At 51.9% G+C, this 18,653-nt stretch overlaps 1 protein-coding gene across 2 annotated transcripts in view; it reads left to right on the top strand.

The window, feature by feature from the left end:
• znf827 (zinc finger protein 827) overlaps positions 1 to 18,653 on the top strand; it is a 52,026-nt gene that overhangs the window by 943 nt on the left and 32,430 nt on the right. For both annotated transcript variants that reach the window (XM_084686897.1, XM_084686896.1), the window contains exons 2-3: positions 14,085 to 15,380; positions 18,156 to 18,328. In XM_084686897.1, coding sequence (XP_084543023.1) covers positions 14,085 to 15,380; positions 18,156 to 18,328 — 1,469 coding nt within the window. The remainder of the gene's footprint in view (positions 1 to 14,084; positions 15,381 to 18,155; positions 18,329 to 18,653) is intronic.

Here is an 18,653-nt window from a genome sequence, read left to right as displayed (position 1 = left end):
GTACGTCGAGTTCTTTGAAAGTATGGTGAGAATATTTAAGCAGAGGTATTCTCTACCACCCCTCCCTGTTACGAGGGTTGTCTGCATGCGGGGCTATGTCAAAGCCATGGTCGGTCACCTGAAGTTCAGGGTTTTTTCCTTCCCTTTGCAGCCATTCATTGCAGACAGACTACGATCAATACCGCGGGTAGAGACGGTAAATTGCTATAGCCTTCTCATTTTTTTTTGTCGCGAGACGTGTCAACGCAACCAAATGTCGAAACAAGGAATGAAATGTATCTTTGACTTTCATGGAATACATTTGAGTTATTTTGACCCTGCGTTGGTTTGGTGTTAAGATTGTGCTTTTATCAGTCCACTGGCTAATGAAAAGCTGCAATTACACACTCTGTCCGCTAGAGGATTACTAACAGGCAGACTGATCTAAGGAATTGGCCAAGTGAGGCAATGTTGCCATTGAAGTGCTTTGCTCTGAAGACATGCATAAGAACACCACTTAATGAGTCATATTTGGTATGCAAATGCCATGAATAATTGAGTGATTAATCCCATAAATCAACGATGTTTTAATGAATTTACCTTAATGACAGGGTGTCATCTTCATCTCTCAAATGTCAAACAATGCCAACTGCTCAGCATACCCTCCAAAGGACATTTTGCAAAGCTCGATAACTGCATTTTTAATTAAATAAAATCAGCTATCAGCTGTAATAAAACATCAGTAACAAATAACTATCCTATGTCTTCCCAGCACAAACAATACAGACCCACAAACATACACACAACCCCAGCATCTCAAAACATCCCACAATAAGTTTGCTTTTCATCATCATCCACCAATATGGCGCTCAGGTGTCAGGTGACCCAGAGTTGAACTTGGGGAAATTGCAGCGGTTGGCTGGGAGGCGTGGAGGTGGAGGCAGAGTGAGAGAGCACCGAGGAGGAGGGGAGAGAGAGAGAGAGAGATATTTGGACAGTAAGCCCACACTCTCATGTTAGTGACGGAGAATGTACGCCACTGGATTGGACGGCATGGCACGGGGTCACATGCTCCATATTGACGCGCGCGCACACACACGCAGAATTATATTAGCTTAAATATTAGACAGGATATGGAAATGTTTTCTGAACATGATCAAATAGAACACGTTTACGGTGTAACAAACAGTGAGAAGTGTGTTCTACTTTGTGAGGCTGCACCTCTTATAATGTGCGGCAGAAGAAGCCTTTTGGAAGGTGTGCCAAATACCCCGTTTGCACTGTCCCAGACTTGTCACAACACAATGCATTTGTCAGAGGCTTCTCTTTGCTTCCCCTTTCGGATCCTCCCACTCTGGAATGGAAGTGTCACCTCAGCTCATTGGCTGTCAGTCCTGTTTGCTTTCATTATTCCGACAACAACACCTATTGGTCGTGCGCCAGGCGGCAGGCACGGTATTGGAACGGCAAATCTCTTCATCTGGGCCCGCCTGCAGTGAAGGGGGGCCGACTGAAGCGCTGGGCGTTTGAGCCAGAGGTGCTTCGTCTTAGCCCCAGACCCACATAGTTATTTGGGCTGCGTACTGTGGGAGCATGGTGTCAAGCTGCGTCGACTCTGTCGCATGGCATCTGAGAGGAGGACAACACACATGCGTGCCAAACACACACACACACACACACACACACACGTCAACACAAGCTGCCAGTGGAGGTCACAGTACAGTACAGCGCTCTCACTTTGACAAGTAAACATGACCTTTGGTGCCACGATGAAAACTGCCATTCTTTATGACCTTGGTGGGTGCGTGATTGTTTGTGTAATTCCATTGGCCTATTACTTACTGTAAATACACACTCTCAAACGCATCTGCCTATAAGCCAAGGCTTGGGTGTGCAGCTTTTCAGGTTGCCAAACTTGAATGAAAGTCCACATTTTCAGGAAAGCCTTTTATTAATGAAACAAAAAAACAACACATTAATCATCTTTGATAATCACAGGTCATCATTATGTCTCCTAATTCCGTTGAAAGCTTTTTCAAGTGATGGTCACTTCCTCCTCACCCACTCTGATACACCTTGGCCTAATTCATAGAACAAAAATGGTAACCTATAAATACATGCAAGAGAGAGAGAGGGAGGGAGAAAGAAAGGGAGTGCGAGAGCGAGACCATATCATGAAGGGCAAAACCTCGAGGGCAGTGAGAGGGTAGACATTTTCTCCCTTCCTCTCCCCTCCCTCTCCGGTTTCTCAGGTTATCTGCATTTGAAATGGAGGGATTTGATTTGAGCTCCGTGCTCCTCCTCACCGGCCAATGGCCAGGCTGCATCTGGGTGGCTTCATACCTTAGCGTAATGGCAGGTCACTGGCTCCTTTCCACTCGCTATGATTATAATGACCTTGGCAGGGCCAGGGCTTGAAAACATTGGATTAAGGGGAAAGGAAAACGAGGGGAGGTTTCCATTTCGTTCTTGGCATCAAATTTGTGGGGAATTTCTGCCAAGAATCCCCCCACCCAACACCGCAGCCATTGCCCCCCCACACCTGCCCCCCCCCCCCCCAGTTTGATGGGGCTCAAGCTCTCTCCCAGTGCTGGCCCCAACGTAGCCCAAGCGAATAATTATACACAGGCATTCACTTAGAAAAGAATTAAAGGCCAGGAGAGAGGTGGCGGAGCCTCCTTTTTGCTTCGCGCGTCGCAGGACCGACAGAGATCCGTGCACAGTGGCTGCCTCCTCTCAGCAGTCACAACCAGCCAGAGCCCCAGCTCCTCTCCTCTCCCTCTGTAAATACATACATTTTGATGTCAATAAAAGAAAGTCAAAAGCTATCGGGCCGGCTTCCATGGACGTGGCACTGCATCTTAGCTTGTAGCTCGCCCGCCAGTCCTGCAGGTGTTGTCGAGTTTCCAATTGTTGTCTGAGTATTTGTTTTTGCTGAGGTTTATTTAGTTATTTATTTATTTAGAGGGGTGACAGTTGACGCTTGAGAATAATTGTGGTGGTTGTTTGTTAGCGTTCGTTTGTGCGTGAGTGAGAATAATTAGCTCAGGTTTGGGCACACTTCCCTCTACCGTCAAATTCATCGAAGTCGATAAAGCAGGTAATTTGAGCTCGGATTTGCTTGCGCCAACGAGTAGAACCCGCAGACGCGTATGTAAATCTCCTGAGCTAATTATTTAGTGATGCCTACAGTACTGTAATGCTTATTCACTTAATTTGAGAGGTTGTCTTGACAAAGAACGGAATGTGCTTCTTCCCTCCCTAGTGTTTACAAGGCCTTCACCCTGTCGGCCAGTAGAAAACATCCAATATACCTCTCCTTGCTGTAATTCACGGTGACCCAATTAACCCAGGTTGACCGGAATCATCCACCACTGAAGGTCCAGAAACGCAAAAAAAAAAACAGAACCCACACTTTTACATCACCTGCCCAGGCTTCATTCCCCCCGCCTCTCCCTCCTTCCACATCTATCTCAGGGCGGAATGGACGCTCCTCAGCCTTCGGTAACGATTTTTCCCCATGTTGACAAGTCACAACATGGAGATCTACAGCACGGAGAGCAGCCCTTTGGCTATAGCGATCTCCCCCCCCCCCCCACACACACACACACACACACACCCTACCCCCTTGCACGGAGTAATAGCAATCTCACAGGAGTAGCAGGGCTTTCAGCTGGCAGCAGTTCATAAGGAACAGCTCGTCGGTGCAGCTGGGAAAGACGGCGAGGGAGAGAGGTAGAGAGCTGGTGGTGTTGGAGAGGGAGGGAGGGAGGGAGGAGAAAGAAGAGGAGGGGAGGGAAGGAGGGAGGAGAAAGAAGAGGAGGGGAGGGAGGGAGGGAGGGAGGAGAAAGAAAAGGGAAGGAGGAAGGGAGGGAGGAGAAAGAAGAGGAGGGGAAGGCTGTTAAGAGCTCTGGGCTCTTTTCTCTGTTGTACCACACAAGTGCATCCAGACCCTGCAGGACAGGGTCTTTAACAGGCGTGAGGGATTGACGGATGTAGCGAGAAAGAGCGAGGGAGAGTTGAGGAGGGAGAGTTGAGGAGGTGGAGGGCTGGGAAGCTGGAGTCGGCAAGTAGTGCCAGACGAACGCTTTTAAACAGGGATGTGATTTATTGTTGGGTCTCTCTCCCTTCCTTTCTTTCGTTCTGTCGTTCTTTCTCTCTCTCTCTCTCTCTTATATTTCACTACTTATAAAAGAGATGGCAGTTACAGAGAAATGACATATCAAAGAATGAAAGCTTTCCTTCAATTGTCTCTGAGAAGAAAGGTCTTGTGGCCCATAGGCTGGTGAAATTTCAGAGCACGTGGAACATGTCTAACTGGTGCATGAAATCAGCCCCAGATTATTATTATTTTGCCTAGGTTAGCATACACACTTTCTTTTTCCTTGTCTGAGTCAGTTGTCTTATTGGAATGACCTTGCCAACTCTGTAGATCACCTCCTGGTTCTGGTTTCATCCATACGGCCCACGAGCACCAGTCCCTGAAGCTTGTGGTTTAAGCTAAATGCTAAAAGAATGTAGCCCTATCATCGTAATGTATGTTGCCATGGCAGGGGGGGGGCTTGAAATGGCTTGCAGCCAACGCGCAGATCTTTGTCACCCTCGCCAACTGCACTCTGCACGGCGCTGTGCTTGGAGATGACCTCACTTCCTGTGTGGGTGGAAGAGGGCAGGCACGGCCCCAACGCACACATGCGTTCTTATCACGCGCACACATAAACACACACACACACACAAGCTCATCCACACTGCCTGGCTCTCGTTAGCCTTTAGCACGCTAGCCGGGCAAACTGCTCGCCTCTCTGTTGGTGTGCTGGTTTCCACATTGCACGGCGAGACGGACGAGAGCAGGGCATAGGGGAGCGTGTTTGGCTTGGTCCTGACTAGCAGCTGTGTGTCTGCCCTCTGTTTTCTTTTCTTGAATGACACAAGGACTGTTTTATAGCGCAGGGAATGGGAGATGGGAGAAGTGCTAGGAAGGTGTGTCTGGGTCTGTGTGTGTGTGGGGGGGGGGGGTGCTCAGACAGAATAGTGGGACCTTAAGGTATTGACAGCTCTCAAGGGAAACAATATATCATCCCCAAAGCGAGGGAGAGAGGGACCGAGACTGAGGGAGGAAGCGCTTGGCTGCCGGACAAAAATCTCCGGGAGAAGTTAAAACCACTGACGTGAAGTCATCTTCTTGAAAGCCATTGTCAGCGCAGAGTGTAAGGTTATTTACGATGTGTAAAAAGGGGAGAGAAAAAAAGGACTAAAAAACAGGTGAGTGAAGGATATTAATTCTATCGACTACAGTACTAACACCTCGCCATCGCCAACCATGCAGATGATTTTGGAGCTACATGAAATTCATACTTTTATTCTGAAGGGGAAAAAGTTGGTGTGGGGCTCCTGTAGTCTAAAGAAGGGCGTTGGGTCATTGGGGTTTCTCCTGGTGGCTATAATGGGATTAGAGCATGGTTGGACATTGTGTCCTCAAGAGCTGCCCTCAGGAAAGCCAGGCTGGAAGAAGGCTTTTCATGTAAAAGGTGGCTTCAAAAGAGCCTTCAGCAAAGTTGCCTCATGTCAAAGCTTGCTTGTTTGACACTGGACAGAATGGGAGTGGGATGGTAGTGATTGGCTGGCCGTCTTACCCGAGCTGTGTTCTGAATAGAGGGGCCATGTTGGTTCCGATTGGCATGCTATATTAATCCCCCCCCCCCACACACACACACACACCATGGGGGAGTGGTCAGTGGCAGATGTATTTGCACTTCCTCCAGAAGGTTTTCTAGATTAGCGCAAATCCTCCCTGAAAAACCGTTTAAAAACCTCATTTGGCACGCACAGCCAGACGCGGCGCTTGTTTGCCGGCCAGGGGCAGTCATCCCTCCCTCTCCTCCTCCTCGCTGTCCATTTCTCTCTTCCTCCATCTCTCATCAAACGCTCAGAGTCTATTTAGATTGGGTCGGCTCGTTTCTTCCTCCGGAAGCGTTTAGGTGATTTTGCATGTAGCCGTGGTCTCCCTCCTCCCATCGCAGGGGGTTTGACCTGAACCAACCTGGCAACCGGTGATGAGGTCTTCCTGAGCACAGCCGGTCAGTCTGACAGACACCTCTCCACCCACCCGTGGCTTTAAGTGATGGTTGTCATAGCAATCATTATGCCACCGAGCCGACTCGGTGGGGGGGGGGGGGGGGGGGGGGCGGCTTTCAGCACGCCAGCTCCGGATCACAGCCTGGTTTTGATAGAACAGAGAAGAGGGCGATGCACAGGGCTGTACCACACTGGGAAAACAAGCCCATACACCTCCCCCCCTCCCTCTCCTGCCCCCCTCCCCTTCTGATCCATACAGTCTGAAATCACTGGTCAGGTCTGAAACGAATCCCCGTCTGAGGAGCGTGTTCCCGTTTACCTTGAGGGAGGAGGTGAGGTGTGTATGATGTATGAGAGCGGGGGGGTGGGGGGGGGTACTGGTGCAGGAGAGGGGCAGATGAACAATGCCTCTCCTTCCCAGCGGCTGCCCTGGCCAGCATTTAACATGGAGATTGGAAACGGAATAAGAGCTCTTTTCTACCCCCACACCCCTGTCCTCCTGGACCAGCATGTAAATGAGGTTAGCATTTCCTGCTGTGCCGCTGTGACTATTTCTCTCTCTCTCTCTCTCTCTCTCTCTCTCTCTCTCTCTCTCTCTCTCTCTCTCTCTCTCTCTCTCTCTCTCATATTCTCTCGCTTTCTCTCTCATATTCTGTCTATAATAGCTGACACCCCCCCCCCTCCCCCTCCCCCTATGGAAAAGGACCAGGACCGATCCTGATTAGTGTCCCTTTCCTGAGTGACAAGCTCCAATCCAAGCAGGCATTGCCTTGGGCACCTCTGCCAAACTGCTGTCGATCCAATACCCACTGTTAAAAAAAGCCATCTCTCTCTCTCTCTCTCTCTCTCTCTCTCTCTGTAGCTCTCCCCTGCTCGCTCGCTCTCTGACACACACGCACATTCTCGCAGTCTCTCACACTCTATTTCACTGTTCGTCCTCTCTCTCACTCCCACTTATGTACACACTCTCTCCATTTCACTGTCTGCTCCCGCACCCCCTCTTTTCCTTTCCCTTGCTCCCTCCACACACACACGCACACACACTTCCCCCCTGCCTCTCTCTCCATGGGTGACTGGCTTGTCTAGTGTGACAGTGTGTGTCCCTCTGCCAGTCGTACAGGGTGAGGGTGATATACTGTGGCTGGACCGCTCCTTGTCTCATACAGTAGGACCCACACCGCTTTCTGTACTACAGATGATACTCAGATGATACACACACACACACACACACACACTTCCCTCTGCCTCCCTCCCTTGTGAGAGGGCAGCCTTCTCATCTATCCAGATGCTGAGGACATGGGTGACGTTAACGTCCCCACATCTCCACAAGCCCACCTCGAGGTGTCTGCTCAGCTGCCAGCTCCTTGGTATTCATGCCAGCTGTACCGTGGCTTCGTTAGGGGCTCACAGCTAATCGTGGCTACCTACAGAACAGATCAGTGTGTGTTAGTGGATGGTGGGGCAGTGGACTACATGGGTTGGGTGGCCAATGGAAGATGCTCAGGAAAATCTTTATTGACATCTTTTTTTTTTAGCAGGGACTTGACTGTAATGAGGACATTAGTGAGTTCATTAGTCATAAGTCTTATTTGTCTGCCAACCTGGTCAGAACAGAATTCGGAAGCATGGTTGGCAAAATAGTTTTAGACACAAGAAAATTGCTTTGTTTGAGGTATGATGATATTCTTTCACTTATTGTTCTCTCTCAGTATTTCTATAACATTTAATTGATCCATTACTCTTCGCCACCTCAAAGATAAGGCTTTTTCCTTTTCTTTTTCGTCAGACAGCCTTTCTCATTCTGACGGAAGATGAAAATATCATTGGAGATCTCTCAAGCACCCCAAGCCCTCTCATTGGCTCTCTCTCGGTTCCTGTTTATTGTTCTTCACCTTGGAGATGTTGAACCCAAACTCCAACTCGTAAATTCGGAGTACACTTTAGACTAATGACAATCGCAGCCGTGTGTGTGTGCCGTGTCTTCAACGGGTCTCCAAACAGCGCTTGGGTTCCTGGCTCCCTCTCGCCACGTAGCTTTGATGACACATCAGAGATTACGGCCATGGTCTCTTCTTTTATTTTGCTTCTTTTTTTCCCTTTGCTTTTTTTACGTAAAATGCTATAAATGGAAGGGGAAAAATAAACCAAGGGTGAGTCAGGGCGCTCCATCTGCGATGAGGAATTTCAGCGGAGGTCCCGAGGCCCCGGGCCGTCTCATTCTCTTCCAAGAACACTTCTCCATCCTGCCTCACCTCTGGCACGCCGCCTGACTACTACGTACCCACAAACCCCTTGGCGGGCCAGGGCCCAAAATACGCTGATGGTAATATCATGCGCTGAGCCTTCGTCTCGCTAAGACACGAGCCGCCCGTTATGCATATATACTAATGTATATGTGTTGATATAAACAGCTGCCCTCTCTGCCTCTGTATCCTACCCTGGTCCATGCTTAGTGGTCTCGCTACAGGCGCCTGTGGAAGACAGATGGGGGAGGGGTCTAAGCCTCCTTGCCAGCTTGGCCTGTAGGTTATCTATCTCGGCTGTAAGTTTGGCTGGTGGTGGGGCTAAGTGGCCATGCCAGTGGTCAGTGTATCACCTGGAGTGATGCGAGTTCAGTACAGTACAGTAGAGGCAGGTATGGGGGGTCAGTTTGATGGCGTTATCTAAAGTGGCTTAATGAACGTGGACAGATCCTGGTTCTGCCCCCAGTGGGCGAAGTGGAGGTTCATTTGCATGATCCCGCCTCAGGGAATATTCATGTTTGTGACACATCCATGATTGATAAACCAGGTCTAAATCAAGTGCGCCCAAAAGGTTCAACAATGTCCCCTCTAGGTGCTCAGTAGCCAACATGGAGGCCAGCGGCACCAGGATGGAGGTCTGGATAAACTGTGGTCATCACATTTCCCATGGTCAAGGTTTCCAACTGATTTCAAGTGGAGGCCTTGTGTTATTGTGTGAACGTAGGGGTGCTAAAAGCTCTGTGGTAGTTAAGTGCTATATTTTTTAACCGGCAAATGCCTGGTGTTCTTATACTGTAAAGGTCCGCGACCCCTTTTTAAACAGGCCCACGCACCCCCGCGCTCAGATCAGCGTGAGGCGTCGAGGGCCGCGTCTCCCAGCCCGTTTCCCTTTCAGTCTCTGATCTGAGACCAGCCTCAGTCACGACCAGGATCGACCAGGTCCACACACCCTCGCAGAAATCCATAAAGGCGCAACACAGACCGAATCGCCAAGAAATTATAGCACAAACTGTGACTGTAGTCCACTTGGATGTACAGTGAAACCAGGCACCATTTCTCTTTTTCTTCACCCACTTCCATCCAAAAAAACGAGACAGGGGAACTATGCACTTAACAGATTGATGTCCCATACAGCCAAGCAAAGGGGGTCAGAATTTATGACCGCCAGTCCGGTCACATGCAGCTGGTTATGTTTAAGGAGGACTGTGGGTGTCTCTTTTTCTTGTTCTTGTTCTTCTCGATTCGTATTCCTCCACGACAGATGGAAAAAAGAGAGGGGAAAGAACAGGAGGAGGAGGAGGAGAAAGGGGCACAGAGAAAAGCGAGGGGTAGGGAGAGAGGAGCGGGGGAAGGAAAGGCGGGCAAAAAGAGAGGGAGAGATCCTGGATCCAAGACATCCCAATTAACAGAATTACCTTTCTCCTCGGAGAGCGCTGTTAGTCATTTGCGAGGACGCGAGGCCTCCGCTGGAGCATTGCTCCCACCATATTGTCCAGCGTGCGCTAATAAGGCAGCCCTGACCGGCGGGCGCGCTCATTAGCATAGCCCGCGGCCGTGGCAACCCCCGGTAGGGCCCAGCCGGACACTTAATTACCGTCGCGGCGCCTTCTCTGGGAAAAAACTCCCCCCCCTAGTAGTTCAGACCCTCCTTATCCCCTCCCTCCCACCCCCAGACAAACACACACCCACACACACACACCCACAAACCCACTCAGCCCCCCACGTCCTGGTCACCAGCTCCCCACCCGAGTCCATGTTGTGTTGTTTCTGTACCCACAGTGATGACAGGTTAACTTTTATGCTCCCCCTCCTCCCGTTTCCCCGTCTCTCTCTCTCTCTCTCTCTCTCTCTCTCTCTCTCTCTCTCTCTCTCTCTCTCTCTTTCCTCCTCCTCTCTCTCTGTGTGTCCCTTCCTCCTCCTCTCTCTCTGTGTGTCCCTTCCTCCTCCTCTCTCTCTGTGTGTCCCTTCCTCCTCCTCTCTCTCTGTGTCCCTCTCTCTCTCTTCTCTCTCTCTCTGTGTCCCTTCCTCCTCTCTCTCTGTGTGTCCCTTCCTCCTCTCTCTCTGTGTGTCCCTTCCTCTTCTCTCTCTCTGTGTGTCCCTTCCTCCTCTCTCTCTGTCCCATTCCCCCTTCCTCCCTGTCACTCTGTTGGCCGTGACTCCCCTCTTGGCATGGACGCGCTGTATCGATGCCTCCATCCGCCCTTAATCGGCTAATGGCCTCTGCTCTGCTTAGCTGAAGCAGCCTCCCCTTCTTCTTAACCCTGTGTCCCCTCCGCCCCTGCCCCGCCCCGCCCTCGCCTCCATCCTCCTCCTACCCTGTTCAGGTCTCGAGGTCAGGGAGGCCGATTCTTTTACGCCCGGCTAAGTCACAGAATAGCTGCTGTGTGTGTGTGTGTGTGTTGGAAGGCAGCCTCACGCAAGTCATGTGGGTGACCTGCGGACCAACCCCTCTCTCTCCCCCGCCTTCCCCCTGTCGTCCCCGCAACCCTCTTCCCCCCCCCCTCACTCCCCCCTCCTTTCTCCCCCCTCCTCTCACTCCCCCCTCCTCACTTCCCCCTCCTCTCTCCCCTAGCGAAGGATCATTGTGTCTGACAAGGCTGGCAGAAATCTGCTTGACTTCTGTCTGGCCCAGCGACAGACACACACACACAGACACACACACACACAGACACACAGACAAACAGACACACACACACAGACAATCCCCCCCACTCACGCAGACAATCCCACACACACACTTACTCACTCTGCTTCCCCCTTAGGACAAAGGGCCGGTTGCACAGGCACAGCCAAAATAACCCTGCCATGTTCACAAACGGAGAATGTTGTTGACATGCAGCGCGTCTCTGTCGCTGTGATGGACACGCTGTTGTGGAGCCCTGTGGAACGACCTTCCCCCCCTCATACACACACACATTCCCCAAGCCCCTCCCAGTGATGGGCATGACGCTTCCTGTCTTCCAAAAAAGCGCTATCGCCACATTTGCCCCATGAGCACGGTGTGATGTGACATCCATCCGTATTGCTGCTGAACAGGGCTGGAGGGCGGCGGCCACGCAAAGCAGCAGTGCTACGCTGGTGGACGTCTTCAGAAGTGAACCAGGAAGCGGTGCAGCACAGTAGCCCTGTGTTTGGCCTGGCCTAAGGCAGATCTCTTTCTCGCACGTTCCCCCTCGATCTCACACACACACACGTTCACTGTCTTTACACACACACTTTCTTGTTCTCCCTGTTTCTCTCTCTCTCTGAGCCCCTCTCTTTGAGCTTTTCTCTCCTCTCTCTCTCTGTCTCTCTCTCTCTCTGTCTCTCTCTCTTTCTGTCTGTCTCTATCTCGGTCTCTCTCGGTCTCTCTCGGTCTCTCTCGGTCTCTCTCGGTCTCTCTCGGTCTCTCTCGGTCTCTCTCGGTCTCTCTCGGTCTCTCTCTGTCTCTTTCTCTGTCTGTCTCCAGTCTGTCTCTCTCTCCCCGCCCTCCCCTCCGTCTCCCGGGGTGAAGCCAGCCATGTCGTGCTGATGATTCACCAGGGTGTGTGTGTGTGTGTGTGTGTGAGCGCTAACGCATCCCGACCGCCGAGTGCCCCACAGCTGCCGGCTCTGTCCCCACCATGACGCCGCTAAACGCTCCGCTTTCCAGAGGAAGACGCTCTTCGCCGCCGCCGCCCCGCTCCTGCCGTTGGCCAAGCCGTCTCTTGTGAGGGGACTGCTCGCTGCTGTCGCTGTGTGGAGGGATGTTCAAGCCCAGCATCTGCTGCGTGTGTGTCTGCTGTGCTACAAGGGAAAAGTAAAACACCGGCCTGTATCTCCAAGGCAAATGTTTTTCTTAAGCTATGGCTGCTACTGGGGGGGGGGGGGGAGACAAAGGCCCCTGCAGTGCTAGCCTGATCCGCTACCTTGGGGATGTATCACCCCGGGTGGTCCGCCCATGTCCCACAAATCCGCAGGAGCGTCGAGCCTCAGCGGGCAGAAGAGCAGCAGCAGCAGCATTTTGCCCCCTCCCTCCCCCCCCCTTAGGCCCCTGCCGTACAGTAGCTCTTTGCCTCCCTCGAGCTTTAGCGTTGAACCCAGGAAGCAGAGAGTTCACCCTCAGAAGGCGAGACCTCGGGTCAGCAATCTAGCCATTTCACACTAACAACATTACAGCCATTAGGGCTCCAACCGCTTTCCCCAGTGTCACATGGAACAGGGTCGCCCCTCTCAGGTGACTAAAAGCTTTAAGGAGCACGGAAAAGCTGTTTGTTAGAAGGACACACACACACGTAGACATTCTTATGGCTTAACCTGAGAAAGGTTACACGCACACACATAGGTGAATGCACTCAAACAAATCTCTTACACACATGTGCAAGGATGCAGAGAAGCTGCATGTTTGCAGTTCTGTAGAATCACTCTTGTTTTCCAGCCCTTGGCCTTTGTGTACAGGCCCAAATGTCTCCTTGTGTATGTTGGATAGATTAAGATGAACGGTGTGTGCGTGCGTGTGGCCTCTGCATGGAGCCCTGAGCTGGCCGCAGTTACGGAGAGTTCTGTGGACAGCGGTCAGCGACGTCGACCAGATGTGAGTCGACTCTAATGATCCCGACAGGTCGCAGGGGTGGTGTTGCCCCAGCAACAGCCCACCTCCTGGCCCCCTGTCCCGTCCTCTGTAAACAGAGAGCAGCCCAGCAGGCTTCAGTCAGGGTCGTCAGGGTGAAGACAGCCTTGATATGTGTCTGTGTGTCTGACTGAGAGGTAGGCTGGAGAGCGAGAGAGAGAGCGAGCGAGAGAGAGAGAGCGAGAGAGAGCGAGAGAGAGAGAGAGAGAGCGAGCGAGAGAGAGAGAGCAAGAGAGAGAGAGAGAGCGAGAGAGAGCGAGCGAGAAAGAGAGAGAGCAAGAGAGAGAGAGAGCGAGAGAGAGAGAGAGAGCGCGAGAGAGCGAGATGTGGTTCAAATACATCTTTGTAGAATTCTTTGCAGATGGTTTACATGTGGCAGAGCCTCTGTGCCCTTTTTTGCTCTGATTTTTGTTTTGCGGTTGATGCACATGGTTGTATAAAAAAAAATTATAACAAAAAATATATTTGTGTTTTGACATTTGTTTTCACCCGGGCTTGTTGCTTTCTGACATTCTTATAAGAGTTTGTAAATGTGTATCAGGAATATTCACTTTTCTTTGTTCGCCCTTGTCTGGCAAGCTGTAATGTTTTGCTTATGAATATTGATACATGAAGTGTATATTAATGACCCTCGGTGACCTTAACCCTATCCTTATTGGCTCCCTGGTGGTATCCGCAAGCTCATGAATATTAATCCAGTTCTGTAACCTCCATTACCCTAATCTTTGCTGTCTAGCCTCCCCGAAGGGCCCGTTGCCATGGTAACCCCCTTTTCTCAACTCCTTTAGACTCTGGAAAAAAAATCATAAAAAAAGGGTAATGAAAAAATCTTTCTAAGTTGTTGTGTCTTGATGTAGAGTAAGTTGTGGATTTTGAATAGAAAAGCTACGAATTTAACTATTTTTGTGCTTTTTCATTCGTTGCCATCACATTTAGTCTCCCTCCTACTGTGAGTACTGAAGTCTATTGGCAGCTATAATAAGCCAGTGCCTTTGTAGTGTACTGCAGTCGGTAAACATAATTGAGAGATCTCCCCAGGGATAATCAGTGTCTGATCTAGTCCTATCTAGCCTACTTACTTCTAAAGGATGTGTCATGTGACACATGCCTCGCGTGTTTGAAATCCAGGCAGCTTCAACGATGACCTCTCCCTCAGTTGTTACTCCTCAGTAAAATGTCCCCTCTGTGTTCCCTCCCAGATGTGGACAGCGTCGAGGAGGGCGGGCCGGAAGGCGGTCCCGTGGAGGACGAGGCCGGCTGGTTCGGGAACACCTCGGACGCGCGCTCCGAGTCGTCTTACGGTGACGCGCAGGACGATGCGCTGCTCCCCCGGGGCTCCTCCCCCGACGAGCGCCAGGGCGCGGCGGCGGCCTCTGGCGACCACGACACCTCCGGCGGCGAGAGCTCTCTGGGGTGCCCCACGCCTGTCCACCGCGCCTCCCTGGAGCTGCTGGGGCTGGACGGCTCCGGCATGTTCTCGGCCCAGGACACTCTGTCGTCGGTCGTGTCGTCGCTCTACGGCGAGGCGGCCTCCCAAGCCCTGGGGAAACCCCTCAGTAGCAACCTGCGGCGCCTGCTGGAAGCCGGCTCTCTGAAGCTGGACGCTGGCGAGCTCCTGGGCCGGGCTGTGAGAGGAGGAGGAAGCGGGGGCGAGTCTCCGCCCATAGGCCTAGCTCCGCCCCTGACCCTCTCGCCCTCGTCCCACCACGCTCAGCAGCTAAGTGCTCTTGCCCGGAAACTGGCCAACAACAACAACAACAACGCCAGCTCTGCCTCCGCCTCGCCCGCCTCCTTGGCGCCATCGGCCATCGGCGTGAAGCAGGAGCCCCTGGACCCCTTTGCCTCGGTTGCCACCAGCAACGGCAGCGGCTTTGTCTGGGTGGGCGTGGCCGACAAGTGGCCTCTGGCCGGTTGCTCTGCCAGCGGCTCCAGCCTCTCGCCGGACTCGGCCATCCAGAAGCTGAAGGCGGCGGCCAACGCCGTGCTCCAGGACAAGAACGCCTTGGCCTCCTCCTCCTCCTCGTCATCCTCCTCGTCCTCCTCCGCCTCGTCCGCCGTGCCGACCCTCGGCGGCGGGGGCCGCGGGGGGGAAGACGCGGTGCGCTTCGATGCCTTCACCTCCCCCTTCAGCCCTCAGTCCGCCAGCTCCACCCTCGCCGCGCTCTCCAAGAAGGTCAGCGAGCGGAGCCAGCAGGTGTCGTCCGCGGGGGGCGCCGCCGCCTCGGACCACCAGCCCTCGGCCAGCTCCTTCCTGTCGCTCGTCTCCATGACGTCCTCGGCCGCCCTGCTCAAAGAGGTGGCGGCCCGGGCGGCGGGGAACCTCCTGGCGGCCGACAAGAAGGAGGCGTCGTCTCCGCTGTCGGTGGGCATGCTCCAGGAGGATGTCAAGCCCCTGCTGGACAGGAACCAGCAGAAGACGCCCACACCCACCCAGGGGCTGGACCTCCTGCTGCCCTCCACCCCCAAGGGCAGAGCCAAACCCAGCAGCCATGCAGGTAATCATGCAGGGGGCGCGCTCAGCTCCGGACGGAACGGAGCCAAATGTTCATTTTGAGGGGAAAATGGCGGTGCGTTTTGTGTACCTGTTGTTGTGGTTGTGAGTGTTGCATCTATGGCAGCTGCGCACAAGCTTTTTGACGCGGCGGGGTTTAGTCACCCGTCACTGCTGATTGGGTGATGCATCTGACACACCCAGCACACGGGAGATAACGCACCTCAGAGCTCGTTTCACACCGTTTCACACCGTTTGAAGTTTGGATGGGTAATCTTTCGTTAAGTGAAATGTAAAGTTTACTTATCCATCAACCTCTCAATATGTTTCCAATTTTTGGGATCTACAAGTTGTTTGTGCAAGTAGGTTTAGAGGACATACTGGGCCTATTCAGAATTAGGTCGAAATAGTCCATCAAGGTTTTATAACAAGGTTTCAATATTATATGGAGGGCCTTCTACATATTTACTGAATAGCAACAAAATCTTAAGAGCTGCCTGCCTTTTTTATTTTGATGATTTCTCTCCACTTGACCTTGCTCATTCTGATTTTGAAAGTATCTGAAAAGACTTTTCTTAAAAACGTTTGCTTAAATCTCAGCAGGAAAAAAGACAAACCAAAACTATAACTACAAATATGTTACTCCAGCTGCATTCCACACCTGATGAATGTGTTCACTTTCTATAGAGTGCCCAAGCATTTTTAAAACTGCTTTCACCACAACATGGCTTACTGTCATGTCAGCTAACACAGGAGCATTTTACAGCAGACTTGCCTCTAGTTCCGTATTGTTTTTGTTGTTGCCACAGTAACACAGGCTTGTAGTGTAGCCTCAGTTTCACTGTCAGCCCCTGAAGTGGCTGAGAAGAGGATGCCAGAAAGACAAAAAGACAGAGGGAGAGAGAAAGTGAGAGGAGAGAGAGAGAAAGCGAGAGGAGAGAGAGAAAGCGAAAGCGAGAGGAGAGAGAGAGAAAGCGAGAGGAGAGAGAGAGAAAGCGAGAGATGCAGTCGCGGCTGGCCCGCGTCTGGGAAAAGGTCTGTGGGCACGGCAGGGGGCTTCCGACCGAGACCTCGCCTGCCTTCCCAGACCGTCTCGTTTGCGCTCGGATGTAGCGGCTGCCAAAAGGGGCTGTCAGTGTGTGCTCGGCACAGTGGGAAGCCTGGGAGTCCATATCCATCTCCGCAGACCGGTCCTGGCTGCGTCCCCTCCTGCCCGGGGCCTTCAGCGGAGCAGCTCAGAGCTGCACCACAGCACACTCCTGGCCAAGTACAACTAGCCTCTCAGAGTTTCCATCGGCTAGACACACACACACACATACACCCCAAGACATGCATGGATGCATACATACGCACATGCATTCGTACCTTCACAGACACACAAACCTGAAGTGAGCCTTCTTCAGGGAAGAGGGAGGCTTTCCCGGGAGATGGATGGCCACTTGTGAGGGACTGTGTCGCAACCCCTGCCCAATCTAAAATGGCTGGATCAAATTGACTCCAGACTGACGAGAGGCAGTCGATGTAATATTCTGTGATCTGCATGTTAAGGAGGGGGTCTGTCGGAACCCAAAGACCCGTCAAGGTCGTCCGCAGCTGTAACATAAAAAAACCAAACAGGTAGCAGTTTGGTCGCCAGACTGACAAATGTGACCTTGATTATTGACTGTCGCGTCTCGTTTTATGGTGTCCGCTCGCCAGTTCTTCTGCAAAACAGCATCAGATTGACGTCTAGGGATGGACACGCTGTGAACAGTACTTTGCATACATATCCAAGCTCCTACAACCTACTGTCTTTTGAAGTAACTGATTTCGATCGGGCGGAAAACAGGCGTGTAAATGTCCAAGCGCTCGGCCGCCCCCATCAGCCCACACACTCCCACCACCAATCACCCTCCTCCCCTTCCACACCTCCACCAATCACCCTCCTCCCCTTCCACACCTCCACCAATCACCCTCCTCCCCTTCCACACCTCCACCAATCACCCTCCTCCCCTTCCACACCTCCACCTCTCTGTCTACCTCACTCTCTCCATCCTCCAGTACCAAAGCCCCCCTCCTCCCGTTCCTTCCCCTCGACCGTCTCCTCGGCGCTGGGCAGAGGAGGGGCCGCAGATGGCGGTTTATTGTTGCAAATAGGCAGTCTCGAGGTTTTACACCCCGGGTCAATGAATGGCTGAGCACGGTAATTTCACCAAACACTGATTACCAGATGTTTTTCAAGGAACTGGACTGGAATACTTATGAAGCCATCCTGACGCCCCCCCCCCCCCCTCCTGTAGAATTTGTAATGCAATCATGCCGCTTTCTAATAAGACCAATTAAACGGTAATGGATGCCGGATATGAAGCCAACAACAATGGCGGAGACTCTAGAACATCCTCGAGTCTTCATTGTTTCCTGCTGAATACATCCAGGGTGAACCGTGGTTCCAACTTGTTCAGGTGGATAGAAAGGACAGCTCACTAGAAGCCCCAGGCTGAAGGAGAACGGCCCTTAACTAGTCATCCAATGCCATATACGGTCTGCTATTGTCACCCATCACTGTTCAGTTATTATTAAGTGCACTTATGCCACATGTAAGAAAGGCATTTATAAAATGTAACTCAACTTACTTGAGTGACTTCTACTTTTTCTGGTTTCTCACCCATCATGAAAACAATCCGCTTGCAACGCTTACAATGCAAGCTGTGTCCGAATCACTACACAGCGAAAAACAAACGACAACCTTTTTGAAACGCATCTATATACCTTAACTCTTGAATGACCTCTGACCTCCCAGGTTCTCCCGAGGATGTGGGCAAGCCGTTCCAGTGCCCCGTCTGTGGACTGGTGATCAAGCGCAAGAGCTACTGGAAGAGGCACATGGTCATCCACACAGGCTTGAAAAGCCACCAGTGCCCCCTGTGTCCCTTCCGCTGCGCTCGCAAAGACAATCTCAAGTCCCACATGAAGGTGAGGACTATGGGGACGACCCTCCAATGTCTTTATCACCTTTCGACCTTGCTCCCCCTCCCCCACCGCACATGAGCGGGTCCCCAGTGTTGTTGGTATAACTAATTGCTGACACGATAGGCTGTGCATGCGTTAGTCAAAGTCACCCCTAGGTACAGTAGCATTGCACAAACTAAACATTATTGCCGTGCAAGAGGAACATTGCCTCGAGTGTTTGCTTAGTGTGTAAATCCCCTGTAGGCTTCACCAGGAAATTCTTCCTTTTAACTTGGTAGTGCTCGGTTTTCAGGGGCAGAGGAAATTGTGGTTGCATCTCAGAAGTCTT

The sequence above is a fragment of the Hypomesus nipponensis genome, chromosome 22 (assembly GCF_054491055.1).
Source record: "Hypomesus nipponensis isolate SF chromosome 22, ASM5449105v1, whole genome shotgun sequence".
NCBI lineage: Eukaryota > Metazoa > Chordata > Actinopteri > Osmeriformes > Osmeridae > Hypomesus > Hypomesus nipponensis.
This window is presented reverse-complemented; position numbering and strand designations above follow the sequence as displayed.